This window comes from Agelaius phoeniceus, chromosome 4 (assembly GCF_051311805.1).
Source record: "Agelaius phoeniceus isolate bAgePho1 chromosome 4, bAgePho1.hap1, whole genome shotgun sequence".
Taxonomy (NCBI): domain Eukaryota; kingdom Metazoa; phylum Chordata; class Aves; order Passeriformes; family Icteridae; genus Agelaius; species Agelaius phoeniceus.
Genome location: NC_135268.1, coordinates 16,694,867 through 16,711,702, shown reverse-complemented (window position 1 = coordinate 16,711,702; position 16,836 = coordinate 16,694,867). Strand labels below are relative to the sequence as shown.

General features: G+C 38.0%; 1 protein-coding gene across 2 annotated transcripts in view; it reads right to left on the bottom strand.

The window, feature by feature from the left end:
- Positions 1-1,172: 1,172 nt before the first annotated feature.
- The window catches only part of TTC29 (tetratricopeptide repeat domain 29), a 176,707-nt gene continuing 161,043 nt past the window's right edge, over positions 1,173-16,836 (bottom strand). For both annotated transcript variants that reach the window (XM_077176589.1, XM_077176590.1), the window contains exons 11-12: positions 1,964-2,036; positions 1,173-1,583 (exon numbers count right to left, since the gene is read on the bottom strand). In XM_077176589.1, the coding sequence (XP_077032704.1) occupies positions 1,999-2,036 (38 nt within the window). In that variant the 3' untranslated portion in view covers positions 1,173-1,583; positions 1,964-1,998. The remainder of the gene's footprint in view (positions 1,584-1,963; positions 2,037-16,836) is intronic.

The following is a 16,836-nucleotide window of genomic DNA, read 5'->3' as shown; positions in this document are numbered from 1 at the left end:
ACTGTGCTGGTTTTAGAATGTTTTTCTTATTTCATATCAATACTATTAAAATATAAAGGGGAAAAGTAAGGGGTAGACAACACAGATGTTTATATTTAATTCGTAGTCCTGTTTCTCTTTCTGGTTTCCATAAAATTTTTACCTCATTTTAACACTCAGCAAAGAGATTTGTTGCCTATGTGTGTGCATAATTGCACGTGGGTATATTTCTATACAACTTTTCAGCCTTGCAAAAGCCTTCTAAATTAACATTGTTATAATAAGCATAGTGTTCAGACAATAAAGACCTATAAACAAAAGAATAAAATTATTGAGCTATTTGTATTTAAATTGCATGTATACAGCATTTTGCATCAAAAATACTCTAATAAGAGCTGGTTAATGATACATTTTTACTATTCTTTAACAGGGAGAAACCCTATTGTCACATGTCAACCAAATACTCGGATTACAATCCTGAAGAAAACTGTGACTTGTTACTATGGCAAAAGCTAATGCTTGCTCAAACACCATCATAAAACCTGATTATAGGTCTAATGGACCTCGCTACAAACTCTGAGTCTGGAAACCTCCATTGAAAGAAAGGAATGGTTGGCTATTGGGAGTGATAAAGCTTTCTTTGTTTAGTTTAAAAGAAGGGTTTTTCTAATATGTGAAATTATGAATCACCAATTTTCTAAATAAAATTCAAAGGTTCCAAATCCTGGTTTTATTTGTATTTTGCAAAGCGATAACTTCCAAATTCTGTCCTCTAACTCTTGCTAATGCCAACAGCAATAGCAGCAGGCTCTGAGGACTGAGTTCCCTGAGGACTGTGAAGACCACAGATGTCAGTGGGTCATGTGGGAAACCCAACTGTCAGGAGTTTCATCAGCTCAAAATGGGACACAATTTTTTACACAGACTCCAAAATCAGTGCTTCAGATTATTTACCAGAAAGAACCAAAGCAGAATTTTAGTTTACCTGATGGTGTGAAGTGCAGAGTCACAGAATGGGTCAGGCCGGGAGGGACCATATTTGGGTTATCCAGGCAGGGCTATCCCACAGCACATGGCACTGGATTGCATCCAGATGGATTTTAAACAAACCTGGGTTTGTTTTGAGTCCAACCTGTGATATAGATTGGATCAAAATTGCACCATAGTGTGCCACCCAGGCTGGATCTATTCTGTTTCAGCTACAGCTGAACCCCAACCATTACACACATGCTAAAATCACTGGTAGCTCTATGAGTAAGTTTTTCTGGGAGGGACCACAATCTGGGATTTACAGAAAACTCTCCAGACACATTTGGAGCCTGATCTTACAAGGCATTGAGCATCTTGGATTCCCACTCATGTTCAATACCTTAACAGGAGGATCTTGACACTTTGGAAGATATTAAGAAATGGGGGCACAAAGTACTTTCTATTCTACTACTCTTTGTCTTTTAAAACAATTTATTTAAATGACAGATGCTTTTTTTGATAATAGCATTTTAATGACAAAACCTTTGCTGAAATTCCTCCTTTGTTGCACCACTCTTCAAGGATTTTCTTGTACTCATTATACATCAGCTTCTCTGTCAATAAGTAGGCATCCTCTAGAACAAAAAACAGCAAATAGAAAAATACTAAAATGTCAGAAGTTTATGTATATACATCGATATCTACATGTTTTATATTTGGGGTTGGCATCTAATTAATCAGATTTGTTTCTGTCTCAAAGGCTTATTTCTGTAAATTAAAAGTAATTACACGATCAAAGGCAATTAAATTCTAAAACTGGGAATATGTGTAAAAAAACTGAGGGAAGCATGAATTCATTCATTTATGAGCAGGAAAAATATAATTATTTAGACATAGTTATACAGAGATTATGTGTAATTGCCTGTCAAAATCAGGTTAAGTATTGATAGCAATGACATTTTGTAAAAATCAGCAGATTGGTATAAAGTCTACGGATGAAGAGCAAATACTGTACCAGAAAGATCTTGAACTGGTGTCTTGGACAGAGGCTCACAGAGGCTTTGAGGCACTTGTTTCTTTACCAGGTTCTGTTATTAAAAAAAAAAAAAAAAAAGTGCATGAATGTTTTAGACTTACAACACTTTTAATGGCTAAAAGGCCTAAATGGATCAATTGAAAAACATGACCTACGGAAAAAGTCACAAGAAAAGGAAATCTAAAAAACACAGAGGTGAGTCACATAAGATATAATTCTAGAAACACAGAACTGACAGGGGTTTCTGGTCCCATTTCTTGCACTCCTGTGCAGCAGTTCTCCAACAGGACAGGTCTGGGTGGGAGCAGCTGGGGAGCCAACAAGGGAGATACATTTGGGAGAAGACAATGGCCAAGACAGCACTGAAAGATGGCAGGCAGGGGAGGAATTGAGCACCATTCAGGGGAGGAATTGAGCAGGGCAGGAAGCAAGAGAAGCAAGAGATCTCTCAGTGGGGTCTTCCTCATGGGATGTGATCAGGGAACAGGTGGCTGGGAGGCCATGGCTTGACTCTGCAGTTCTTGACAGCCACAGAGTTCATTTGCTCCAGTGATGCTGTCTCACTCTGTTCCCACACCAAACTTCCGCCTCCTGGCTGCACTTTCTGCTCTGTTCCCAGGCACTCTCCAGCAACACATTTCCCTCTGCCTCATTCCACCTACAACATCCCAGGGGCACTGTTCCTTATTTTGGGAAGCACTGATCTGCTTCACCTCCTCAAATGAAGAAAGATCCAGTCCATCCCTGACATCTATTCTCCAAGGCTTCTGATGAAGGCTGTTTCCCAACATCCCTAATCTCTCTGTTTCAGTGCTTCACAGCCTTATTGCTCCGTTTCTTCCCTAATACTTAAGATAAATATTTATTGCAAATTAAACTGATTTTTCTCTTGTTCTACCTTTTGCAGACACAAAGAACAATGGAATAGCCCTCTTTCAGAATAACTCCTTATAGCTTGAGAGACTATTTTCCTTTCTGTAATCTTCTCTTTTGGAGGCTAAGCAAACACAGTCTCTTCAATATTTGAAAGGAACTCATGTTTTCTTAACTGGATCCTCCTCAATTTGTCACTACCTCTTTGTACTATGATGCCTAAAACTGGACTTTAGCTTTCAGTAACAGCAATACCAACGGCGTTTGTTTGGCATCATAATTTAACTCATGGCCAAAATAAATAATCCAGTTCTGGTGGGGGTTAAAAATAATGTTTGAAGCAGTGTCTCTGCTGGTACAATGTCTGGAACAGATTAAAACTACTGCACTCCGCATGACTCAATAAAATTTCTGTTTTGTCATTTCACAGGCTTTTATTAAGTATAGTTGCTAACTAGGACTTTATCCATAGTTGTATGTAAGTAAGAACAGGATAGGTGACTCTATGAAAAATATCTGAGAATTGGCATTCCCCTATGGAGTCTCATTTTGTATGAGGGCAGTGTGTGTGTTAGTGGTTTATTCTGTATTTAACAATGTAGTTATTCCAGGTGACACGTTCTGAAGCCAGGCCTAAAGTAAATGAATTCCTTTCCTAGCAGACCAAGTCTTAAATGAAAAGAATCTAATAAAACCTGCATGGCTCAGTTTGGTTTAGAAACTCAGCCTGTGGCAAGCAGCCCAGAAGTGCTCACAGGGGTCAGAACTGCAACCCAGCTTTACACCAGTGCAATGTTGCTGCTCTTTCCAGTGGATGCACTTTGGTGGAAAGGTGGTGCAAAGTGTGGCTGGGTACAGCAACATCTGTATTTCCAGGCAAACACACAGAAAAGTGTGTCTCTGACAGCTACAGACACTGACACGTGCAAGAGACAGCGGGGATGTGCACATGACAGATGGGGAGCTACAGCAGAAATTGCTTTTGTCGTGCACCTTTCGGCCTTTTGCCTTCACACTTGGGCACCAAGCTATTATTGGCTGATTAACAGCTCTGCCCTCCCAGCACATATTAAGCATATCAAGGATAACTGATGGAATACTGAGCCATAAATGTTTTCTTGGCATTTGTTTGGCCTATGCTATTTGGAAACAATAAAAGCATCTCATATTCATAATGATAATACATATATACCACCACAGATCACACCATCAAGCATTCTCCTTCTATCTTATTGTGCAAAATGTGGAGATAACATTAATATGTATTAATAGAATGTAAATATAATTAATCATAATAGGATGTCCCTGACAGATTACCACTGCTGTTGATAAAATATAATTAAAATTGTCTGGTTGGATTTTCAGTGCTGCTAGAATTGGCATCTCTGTTCCTTCTGCTTCCATGTGTGTATCTACAGAATGCTACACTTCTAAAAATCTCATTATTTCATAGTGTTTTTGGGAGAAAACAATGAAGGGCTGCAGCTCCTTTACATTATATGATTAATGAAATGCCATACAAAAGAAAGAAGGCCACACCCACAAAGACTGAATCTACAACTAACTCCAGAGAGGACAGGAATTTTAGGCACCATTCTCTCAAAAGATTATAAAGAAAATGAAACAGACAACACCTGAGACTGCATGCCCGTGTGATGGGAATCCATTCAAATGCAAGGTTTGCATTATTCAAAGACTGCTGGACTTTATTAAACAAGAATTCCACTGAAAGCTCCATGAAGTGATGAAGTCATAAGAGGACTATTGTTTCAGGTATATAGTTTCAGCTGAAACTAGTTTGAAAAAAAAAAATTTTTTTTGAGAAGACGACAAAAGTAACAGTGAGCATAGCAAGCACAAGGTGACCCAGAAACCATTTTTCACTGTGTTTTCCAAATAAAAAAAAATGAGGTAGGGTCTACTGAAAGTGGGAGGTGGTGGGCTTGGATACAAAGCAAGAGCTTTTTTGTGCACTGCCAGCTCATCACTGGAATTCCCTGCTGCAGGATGCTGAGGATGCAGCCGTTTCCTGTGGGCTCAAGAAGTGCCATGGCAAACAAATGGAGGCAAAGCCCACAGGCTCTCCTACTCCTCCACTACAGCTCACCTGCTTAAGCAGAATCCTCCAACACATCACCTCAAACAAGACATGGTTATATGCTGTTATGTTCTCACATGGATTCAGGTGCCTGTACACAAACAATGCCCTCCTTGCAACTCCTGCTGATGAGACTGAGCTCTGACTATGGTGTACATACAAAAGTTGTAATATAAAGCAACACAGCATTTTCATGACATCTACTTTCCTTTAACAGAATTACTTCCACGTATTCAGATCCACCCCTAGCCAATACTGCATGTTTTGTTACAAAAGGGAGAGAAAGCAAGACTATCTCAATGTATTACCATGTTGGTGATACACAGCTGATGAGATAGAACCCATTATTGTATTTTAAAATTTACTTGCATTTCTAATGGTCACACAGCTGCTTTGAGTTATATAATCTGAAGAATGATGTAATGGTGTAGGAATAGAGAGCAGAAAATAATATGACTGCAAACAATATGCTCATCCCATACTTGTAGATGATCTTCTGATGTATTTTTCTGTCTTGATAAATGAAAATTGATGCAATGCCTTCTAGAAGCATGTTGGGCCTACCTGTTTAACAATGTTTCCTGACTTGGTTCATGTGGAATGAAGGGAGTTGTACTTGGAGATTTCATTAATATAAAGATTAATGAATTTGTACAATTTGGGCATGCAAACCATTTCTATCAGGCACATTCCATTTAGAATAAGCAGTAAACCATATATAAGGGTTGTGTCAAAGTTTACTGAATAGGGCCCTTGGTAGCTAATGTAACATTTCTCCAACAAATCAAAGGTATTGTTCTATGCTCACATGAATATACAGTAGCCATTACCTTAAATTTAAAACTCACTGTGAGCAGCAAACACACTGTGGGGATATGAAGGCCATATTGTATCAGTGGAGTCTGCAGAGATTTTCTTCATATGGCTTTGCCTGGTTGAAATATATGTTGCAGTTGAAAGCTAAAGGGATTACTTTTGAATAGTCATCACAAAGGTTGATTATATTCGTATATCATTTAGCTGGACCCTGCAGGCTATTATTCCATTAGCTGTGCTGGCCCTGCACTGTCAAAAAGTTGATCGTATAATGTAAAAAGGGTCCATGCTATGTTAAGGTATGTGGAGCAACTTGAAGCAGCAATCTTTTAAGAGCAGCACAGCTCTGGACTTGAAGGTAGATTGCATTTAAAATAAATACCCACAAAATGGAATAAGTACAATAAACCTACCTCTGTTTCCCATTTTTCCTTCTTCAAATAGGCTGCATATAATTTGAGTAAGTTAATTGCACCAGGTAAGATATTGGCTATGGAGTATTTTTTCATGCTCACAGCTGAAGAACTACACCTCAAAATAGCTGCGTCCTTACGTGAAACCCTCGCAAAAACGACGTTTCTGGTGAAATAGGTTTGCTGATTACACTTCCCTGGCACATGCAAACACACACACACACACACACACACATATTTTCTTCCAGTGCTTAATAAAATGGATCTTCAGACGGTTCCATTATGTGGATGCCTTAATGTTATTTTATGCTAAAACATGGTCAGCACATTAGATTGAAAGCATCTTACTGTTCCAGGAGGCAGAGCAATCATGGACTATCCCTAGATAGCAAATGCTCCCATTGGGGAAACATTGCCAACAACACAGGCTAATGAATCACAGCAGTTATTAATCATGGGCATTTGGAAAAGCCACACATAATAGAGATGGACTCTCAAGATGAGGAAGGTTAGAAGGTGGGACTGAGAAAAAGACAGAAGATCATCCAATTGCATTTTAGAATAAGTTTATGGATGAGTATTTGCTTCAGTAGAGTTGTGCCCATGCTAGCCTCTGTCTTTCTAAGCAGGCAGAGAAAAGAAACAATGTAAGTGGCTCAGTTCTCTCAGCTTTCAGATCCTTGAAGGACAATTTGGCAAAAAAGAAATAAATAATAAACACACAAATACAAGACCCTTAGGGCTTATGGCCTAGTGGAAGCGAGACAGTGCTTCTTTTATTAGACAAAGTTGTTTAATTTAGCTTGTAAAAGCAAGAGTTGGTTTTCTTTCAGTGTGCCATATATATTATTCAGGGCAATGAATGAGTCTCTATGAGTACAAATGGGAGTCTTTAATGAACTACAGCAAGCACTTGAGCAGGTAGATTTCTCTGAATAAAGGCTTCACAAGTTTATGAATGAGAAGCAGAATTTATTTTATAAGCTTTTGAAGAGTCTACTCAGACTGTGGCACTAAAATGAAAGTGGAAGGTTTTTCTGGTTTGGGTGAGAAAATCTAACAGGAATATGAATTTTTCCCTGACTAATAACTTCCATTGTTTACTTACTCATATTCAACAGTTCTCATACAAAATAATCCTCCTCTCTTACATAGTTGGGGCATGTTCCAGACATTTGTACAACAATGGAAATCTCTCTTGATCTTACCTTTTTCAGTTCTGTGCATTGTTATACATTCATCTGTGACATCTTTTGCTCAAACCATTTGTTGAATATCAATTTTAAATAACAGTTCTATCAAGCCAAATTGTTGACTGTAGATAGAAACCAGGGATTTTTCTCAAGGCCAAAATATGACACTGTGTCTTTTGTGTATCTGGAACTTAGAGATCACAAAAATTCTACACAAATATTAGTGACACAGAAAAATCAGCTTTGGAAAACAATCATCAAGAAGATCACTTCAAACATGAAGAAACCTGAACAAAATTGCTTCCAGTTTTAGCTCATAGTTTTACCTTTACTGTCAACAAATTCTACATTAAATCCAAACTATTAGCCTAAAATTTCAGTACAGCATCTTGTCTCTGGCTCAACTTTGTATTTGCCGTTTAGGGTCTTGAATATTGTCAGTCAAAGGCAAAGTTTTCCAGCAGCACAGAGCAGGTGAGCATCTGCCCAGCTGGTTAATCAAAGTTTCCACAGTCAAAGCAGAATTCCCAAATGGCCTAGAGAAGGGTTTCTTTTCTTTCAGTCCCCATCCAGATGCAGAATGATCACGACTGCAACCTACTTGCTGTCTCCTAAAGGCAGGACAAGTCCTGGGGGAACCTGCTGAGCAAACTTCTGAGCAAAGGATGTCTTCTTACTCTTACTCATTTGGTAGAAGCCAAACTTGCTCTTGGTTACCCTGAGGAGCTGGTGAGAACACACAAGCAGTATAAAAACACTTCTATTAATTCTACCTTTGCCTATCACTAAAGACTGAGCCTGAAATCTACTCAGAAATCCATATGAAAGGAAATCCTTACCTTGCTCACAGAAGAGGCAGTTTATTGTCTCAAAGAACACCTACCAGTATTTTAGAGGCATTCCTATAGACTTTTACAGAAATGTGTCTATCTCAATGATATTGTATCAAAGTTTTAACACACATCTTTAGAGTTATGAATGAAATCTACTCTCAAGGAAGCAATAAATGGCTGATGTTTCTGACAACATATTGATCATAACAGAAACAGCATATTTGTTCCTAAATTGTGTGCAGAATTATCATGGCTACTTCACTTTAAAAAAAAAAGCAAAGCCAGGTATATTGGGTGCTCAGTAAATAAATAAAGTACAGTAGGTGTGAAAACACAGATTTCAGGCACAGTGAAAATTCTGATGCCAATTCATAACAAAGTCACGACACTGAAAAATTCTTGCTGTCTTCCCCCAATTCACTACAGTCTTTGTACTGTAAATTTAAATACTCTGCTGGAGAATTTACTGTTTGCATTTACTGTGCAACTTTTGTGTATGACTACATATAAAACCTCATCCTTTTTCCTTTACTCAGACATAGTGCATTTTGTCTGTTAAATATTTTGTATAAAAACACAATTAAAACCTACAAGACAGTGTAGGAGGACAGTTCATGTGCCTGCCTTTTGTGAACACCATCTTCTACCCACTGAGCAGAAGAGCTGCTCATTGGCAGTGTGCAATATTTATTTCTGAATAGGCAGCTTGATGTGTCTTCAAAGGACCTGGCTGTCACAGAGTGGTTAGCACTCCTTTCTCTGAAATTCAGGTTCCTTAAAGGTGTCTCAGGGGAGGAAAGCTGGGAAACACAGATTACTTAAACACATCCTCTTGCTTAACTGCGTGCCGTCATCATACCGAGGCTCAAATACAGTATCAGACTGCTCTGACTTAAAATAGCTCTGATTTCAGTTCTTTCTGCTTTACCTCTGCATTTTGACATGAGCATCCTGTGTAATTTTGTTGAGAGTTTCTTGTTCTGCAGCTCTCATTCTTTATGTTTTGGTTTGGCTCTGCTGTTTTCTGGTCTCTAAAAGTTTACCTGCCCTTCGAGAATTACACTTTTAAGAGCACTTTTTCATGGCTGAGACTTTCAGCATCTCCAGTCATCTCCATCTCCATGTCTCTGTCTGGTGGCTTGCAAACTGTTTATCATCTAAGGTCTCTATAATGTAGGGTTTTTTTGCCTGGGAAACTGTCTTCCATGAGCTTAGCCAAAGGTATCATCTGGGTACAGAACCAGAAGCCAGCCAAGCAGAGAAATCTCAGCAATGCATCTGCTACAAGAATAAAAAGGAATGCCATGGAGATTTTTTTTCTCCTTACCTGACTTTAGCTTTACATATTCTAAGGCACCCCAGGCATGAGTGCATCCTCTCCGCCTGAGGAGATGTAGGGAAGTGTCTGGAAGATCATGTTCTTTAAAAAGAAGGTATGGAATCCCTTATGGAAGTATCAATTTTCTTGTGACTGAGCTTGTCTGGGGAGAATATTGCTCCCCTCTAAGATTGAAGAAAAGTGCTCCTACTTATCTTTTAAAAATAACCAACAAAAATAGCTGCTGGAAATGAAGGTCCTGGTTTATGCAGGGTCCTTGCAGTGACCATGCTGACACTGGTGTGCTATAGGACATACCTCTCCCATGGGCACTTGGGAGGATCCTCTTTGTCTCAGCTTTTGTTGCTGATTTTACCAACAGATTGAGAATGTAGAATCAGAAATCAGACATAATTCTCTTCACCATGCATTGGGAACAATATTTTTGCTGGTCACAGCAACACAGGGTGTTTAGTTTCTCCCTCCTAGTTTTTGCACTTATGGCCATGCTCTCCCAGACAACGTGTGACAACTTGAAAGACCAAGACTCGTCTTTACAGCTGAGTAGAGAGCTCCAGCTTTCACGCCAGTCACTCGCTTCTTTTGATGAGAAATAGATTCACATGAAAAAAAGATTACACTGAAAAATGGAAATGGATTTTCTGTTTTATTAGCAGTAGCACAAGACTTGTGAGCTACTTTAGAAAGTTAGAGAACTACAGAGACTTTTAAGAAAAAGCAGCAGAAGCTAGAATTTAAAAATAAATGCTTTGGCTAGTCTGGGTCCAATTCTCAACTGATGCAGCCAATGCAGGTTCACTGAAGTTAGCATGGTTATGTCAGCTTTGCCAAATTGCTTCAAAACAGATCTTTTTAGAAAACATTTGACTTCAGAAATTTTAAATTCACTTTGAATTATGCCATATCAGTCACACTGTTTTGCTTGAGGAACAGGAAAGATTAGAAGTATGCAGCAGGAAAGCAAAATGTTTTCATGAAGTAAAAAATGTCACCCTCTCATTCCACTCCTTGACCACAGTGATGAGAGTCACCAGCAGGTACTCCCAGTGGGGCAGACACTTAGCAAAGCTGAGGGGAGGCATAGGAAGGAGAGCAGCAATGGGTGACCTGGCTTCTTCTGGACCTTTTCCACAACCACAATGCAAAGGGAGAAAAAGGAACAGGATTATTTGGTGTTGCTGCTCAATTCTGTCCCTCACAAAGCCACCAGTGGAAGTGCAGGCAGACACCAGCTGCTGCTGGTTTGAAGTGCTTTCCTAAGATGAGAGAAATCATAAAAAGCCACCAGCTGAGAAATAAGGAAGGAATTTTCCCCCAGGGCACAAGTCTGACAGGGATGCTGGCAGATTTTATTTTTTTTATAAACTGTTTCCACAATTGAGGAAATCTGTTATAAGATTATCTTAGGTTTGAAAAGATAATGATTTCCCCAAATTCTCAAAGTGAAAAGTGAACTTGAGAAGATTTCAGGTGTCTGAATCATTTACAGACTGGGGCACTTGACTGTGCCATCATGCCCCTTCATGGGAGGATGCAAGAGTCTCTTTGGAAGCTAGACAAATTCCAAGCACTAGGCAGAGGCAGAAGACTCTGAGTACCAGTAATTTGATAATTTAACATCAATCTGTACTCAGGTGAATGTTTGGTGCTTTGACACCAGGTCTTCCTTATAAAAACAGTCACTGGCTTAAAATCCATGCTAGGAGCTGTATGTTCTGATCAAAACACAGTCCTAGCTCATAGCAAAGCTCACAAGGTATAATAGACAAAATCCATTGCTATAAATTGGAATAAGACAGCCCCACTTGCAGGTTTCAGAGTTTCCAGGTCACAGGTGAGCCTGCCAGGCATGGCAGTGGGGAATAGCCCTGGGAAGGTTTACTTGCCCCACTGCAAGTCTCCCTGGTGGAATGTTTGCTGTGGCTCTCTTTAATTCTTAATCTCTGCATCTCTGTTTAATTCCTAGCTGCTTTAGAGACCTGTTGTAACACAGCAGTTAAAAAAAAATATTCACATGTACTGCCAGGCCTCCCCAAAGAGTACTAACTTGACATGTAGGCCATGACAGCTGGGCTTGGACTACTAAGAAATCTAATCCAGGGTTTCCATCATCTCAGTTGTTGCCTTTCTTTCATTACAGTTTGACTCAGCCCCTAATGGATTCAGCTTTATAAAATCAGAAAAAGAGGAAAAGAAAGCAATTTATTCATGTTTCACTAGAGCTCAGAGAAGACATGAATTTTCTCTAAAAATGCAAATTATTTTGTGCCACACAAGTGAGACTGGGCAGCTAAAGCTCTTAGAGGAAGGGCCTTTCCCAGGGCTAATGTTTTTATACCCAGTGATTGAATAAATTGATCCCTTTTTTATCACATCTCTTCTGCTCTCCTTTTTCTTCAGAAGAATGTAACCAAAGGTACCAAAGCACCCTTTTTAATTCTGAGAAAACTGATTATGCGTGTTAATTTAGTTTTTAATCCCAGACATATCAAAATAAACACCATAGGCATGCAGAGCAGAAATCAATATCTCTTAAGCATCAAGTTAGTAAAAACAAGGATTTAGTAAGAATCCAAGATGTAAAAGACTAATGTACAAACTAAGCCCTTATTTATGTAATGTGTCATTATACAAGCTCAATACAAACCTGAAAGAAACTATTTCAGAAGAGCAGAAATGGTTTACTTGTACTGCATCAAAAATGACCCCATAAGACCTCCTTTACTGAGCTAGCCCAGATATTTAATGTGAACATATGTTTTTAAAGGATTTCTTGTCTTATGTCCAGTCATTCTTGTTAATTCATGGGACAGCATACTGCAGATGTGCTTTTTTCTATGTTACATAAAGCAAAAATTACATTTAACAAGTGCAAGGTTGGTCATAAAAAATAAATAAAAATAGACTCTTAAAAGCTGGGAAATCACAAAGTGAAGCTATCAGTCATTCTTATTGAGAAGGGTGAGGACAATGTGAAATAAAACTTGCACATCTATGAAGAGACATTCCTAATATGCCAGCACATGCCTGTTATTTCCCATTCTCTATAGGTTGCTTTCATTGGCCCAATATTTCTTCCTTTAGGGTAAGTTGCAGTGCATGTTTTCTCTAGATTCTATTTCTAGTCATTGACTTCAATTTTAATAGTAATTCAATTAAACATTTTGAACCTATGTGCAAAGTTTGCTTACTTGAAAGAAGAGAGAAGTCAGTTTTTGTGCGTTCTACTTCTGGGAAAGAACTTCAAACTGCATGTTTGTTTACCTGTAGTGCTATTAGTTAATATAATTGATTAATATGCTAATAAAATAACTTTCAGATTAGTTTTCAAATACTAATCCAAATCTAAATGTTAATTTTTGCACCTTATCCATATGCAAACTAATCAGACCATCGTAATGAGCATTTAGTTCTGTATGGTTTTACCTTTCCTGAGTGCAGAGGCAAGAAGCAATACCATTTCAAAAAAATGAATATTATCCCACTTTATTGCTGATACTAAAGATCTCAATCTTGCATCCATTATTTGTACTTTTCTTTCAAGAGTTGGTATACTATGGCATTCAGAAAGAGGAATCACTCTGTCTTCTAGGACACTGTTAGTTTAGAGATCACTAAGTTCACCTACATCAAAAATATAGACATCTCAAATACACATTTCCTTTATATATTTATATTCAAATTATTATTTGTAATGGCAAGGCAGCTTCACAATTAACAATTATGTGAAAAGGCAAGTTTACTATGAAATTTGTTTTCCAAAACAACATGTAGAAACATAGAAATAGTTAGAAACATAGAAACAACACGTCACAGCTAGAAATAGTTACAACACAGCTCCCCATGAGCTTTTAAGTAATGCTTTAGCAAAACAAAATATTTTTTTATAACTTCATTTGAAGTTTAATCTCACGCACAAATGATTTACAATTCAATACAAACAACAGCTACTGGTATCTTAAAAGTAGTTTTAGTAGAGGAGCTTAAATTATGAAACAAGAGATTTATTTTGAAGAGTTCTGGATTCATTAATGGACAACTAAATTTAGTAAGACAATGCTAATTCATGTTTTTGTATATTATATATTTGCTAAGTATATACCTATTCACCAAAAAGAAGTGCAAACAAACAACCTAATACAAGCCAAACTACTGGTTCAGGTCTGGACTAAGTCCTGACTTTGTAAAGCTTCCCAAGTAATTTCATTAATCACAGGGGTAGAATAGCAAAGTTTACACTTATACCTTTGTATTTTTATGTATTTTTTTAAAATAAATGTAGGTCATCACTACATACAGAAAGTAAACAGAAAAACCAGTAGTTTTAGGACACTGTGAAACAAAGGGTTAAAAGGTAAGCTGTTGAAAAAGGACATGATTTTTTTTTCAGACATTTAAATAAATCATGACATCTTAATTCAAGCATACATCATACACTTGTGAGTAAATATGACTTGGCAAAAATGTAATATGCCAGCTTTGGAGTTAATTTTGAGAAGCTCACACAAGACACCACAGAGCACACATTGCATCTTCTGAAATTTCCAAAACAAGCCAGCAAGCCTAGAAGCTTTCAGGACTCCTGTACAAACTGAAGACCAGGCAAAAATGACCCATAAAGGATCACAAACTGATTTTGTTTGTTTCTTTCAAATTCCAGCCCCTACTTTTTGGGCTACCAGGTAAAACTTTCAGAAGATACAACTCTTTCCTTCTGAGCACTGGAGCTTTCTACTGCCTCACCACATTTATGCATTCCAAACTATTTCTGTCTCTCCCTTTCTCTCAAGTACCCAAAGCCCTCCAGGACACTTTCACTGAACTATTCCCTCCATTTGCTCCCTCAAAGATGTTTGAATGTTCTTCCAACACCTAATGCAGTGGTATTTGCCTGATTCTGCAGACAAGTTAAAGAAACATCCTTGAACAAACCTCTTTTTCCACTCCCATTTCAATTGGGGTGTTATCTCTAAATTCAAATAACAGCAATTCACTATCAAATCAAACTTCATCTCTCATCATTTAACCAGTACTGTGAGGAGAGAAAAAGGAGTGAAGTCCCGTCCCTATCAGGAAAGCATTGCAGGGAAAAGATGAAAGAAAACCCTGAAGACAGCAAAAATGTGAAAAAATGATGAAGGACAAAAGAGTGGAAATAGTCATTAACAATACAGATTTTTATTTTCCAAAAAAGTAATGAACAAGACAATACAGGGAAAACCAGTAAGTGACAAAAAGTTTAGTAACCACACGATGTTGTATTCTGACACTGATTGCTGGGAAAGCGTCCCTTGAACTTGGAAAATACAAGAAGGAAGGTACAGGTGTCTCTAATATATAGGTCTCAATTAAAAGCAGAATCAGGGCCTCTGTAGGTTGACACAGCTGTCAGAAATTGCCCTGGATAGCCCAGGAGGTTGCAGCTGTTTTGCAATCACCCTGTATCCTGCTCATTTGCCTCTGACACAGAAAGCTGCTCTCTGCTGTAGCACACGAACAGCAACCCGACCCCCTCACTGCACCTAGGAGCAGCTGATGACTGCCTGGCTTTAAACTGAACTCCAGTGAGAACTTTCATGGTGCCAAGATATCAGAGAAAATTTTTTAAAATACAACAGCTGGAAGTTTTCAGGGTATGGGCATTAAAGTACAACTTAACCCAGTGGTTTACTTTATGATAACCACACAAAAATAACAGAGCATTGATATCAAGCATCACATCTCCACAGATTGCATTGTTCTCCTGTTTCTATTTGTGTCCCTAAGAACAAAATAGTGGGGAAAAGCACAATTACATTTTTTCCCCCCCCAGAAAAACAAACACACACACACACACACACACAAGTTGAACAAGAACTCATGGAATAGAAGATAACAGCAGAAAGGTGAAATGTATTCTTGGGATGATGGTGACTAAGGAAGACCTCCAGCAGAGATCAGCATTTTTATTTTCTAGATAAGAGAGGAACACTCTCAAACCAAAACACTGTTAGAGTAGGATTAGAACAAGCTGAGAAATCAATCAGGCAAGAAAGTAGTATTTGCTCAAGAGGTTTAAAGGACATGTACAAAGGTATTGCTTAAATCAGCCTCAGTACAAGAGTGACATGAAGTGCCAAACAAGACATTAATTAAAACCTAGAAAGTGCCATGGGAGGAGAGACCAGTAAAAATCTGACTTTCATAGCAGGCAAATTAGCTACAACTCTAATAAAGGATATAATGATAGGTAAGTAAATTAAAATGTTATAATGAAGAAAAGAAATCAAGATCACTTCTGTAGAGGTCTCCTGAGGTTGTTTTCTTTTGAGGAATACAAGAGATCTGGATGACTATTACCTGGTTGATTAGATTCCCAGAATGCTTCAGATATCTTCCCTGGATTAACAACTAGTTAAAGGCAGAAAATAAAGATAAAAATAGATGGATTGATTTTCAGTATGGAGAAACATCAGTAGTGAATTCAACAGGGATATAAGGCAGAATTTGTTCTGTAAACATTTAAATAAACCAAAGAACTCAAAATGTTAGTGAACAGCAAAGTGACAAAACCTACAGCTGACAAAAAAATTGTACTGGGTGATCAAAATCAAAACTTTAAAGAACTTAAGAAAGAGTTTATGATTAGGCAATAAAGCATCAGATAAAATTCAGTGTTGATAAATGCAAATTGATGCACGTATGTAAAATGTCTTTTATGCATAGGGAGATGGGAAGCTGCAGCTTGATAGAAAGATGACTGATAGCAGGATATAAAGAGATGTATCTATTTTCATGAGTGCCATGAAGAAAAAGAGTGAGAAATGATAACTTACTTTCTTACAGAGCAAAAGCTGAGGGGTAACAGATGAAGAAAAGCTGCAAAAAATGGGCTATGGGGAGATCCAAGGAAGCTGCATTTTAGCTGCCAAATTCAATGGGGTGCCTTGGCTGCCAGTTTTCTAACAGAAATGCACTGGATAAGTTCATGAACAAACACAGGAAAGCCTATTAAATATAATGGGATCTAGATTCAACTCCTTCAAGAAGTCCCTGACTTCTTGCTGGAGATATGGAGAGAATACCACATAGAGGTCTTCCATCCAAATTTCCTGGTTTTATATTTTTCCCTAATCTATTAACCACTGCTGGACAGGCTAAACAGGGTTTGATTCAGCTTACTACAGTCTTTTTTCCATATATCACGTTAGTATTAGAAAAGCATGATCTTTAATCATGGAGATTAGAGAAGGGTTAGCATAAAAAAACCTACAGAGAAACTCTTCCAATTGTTCCATGTAGGCAACA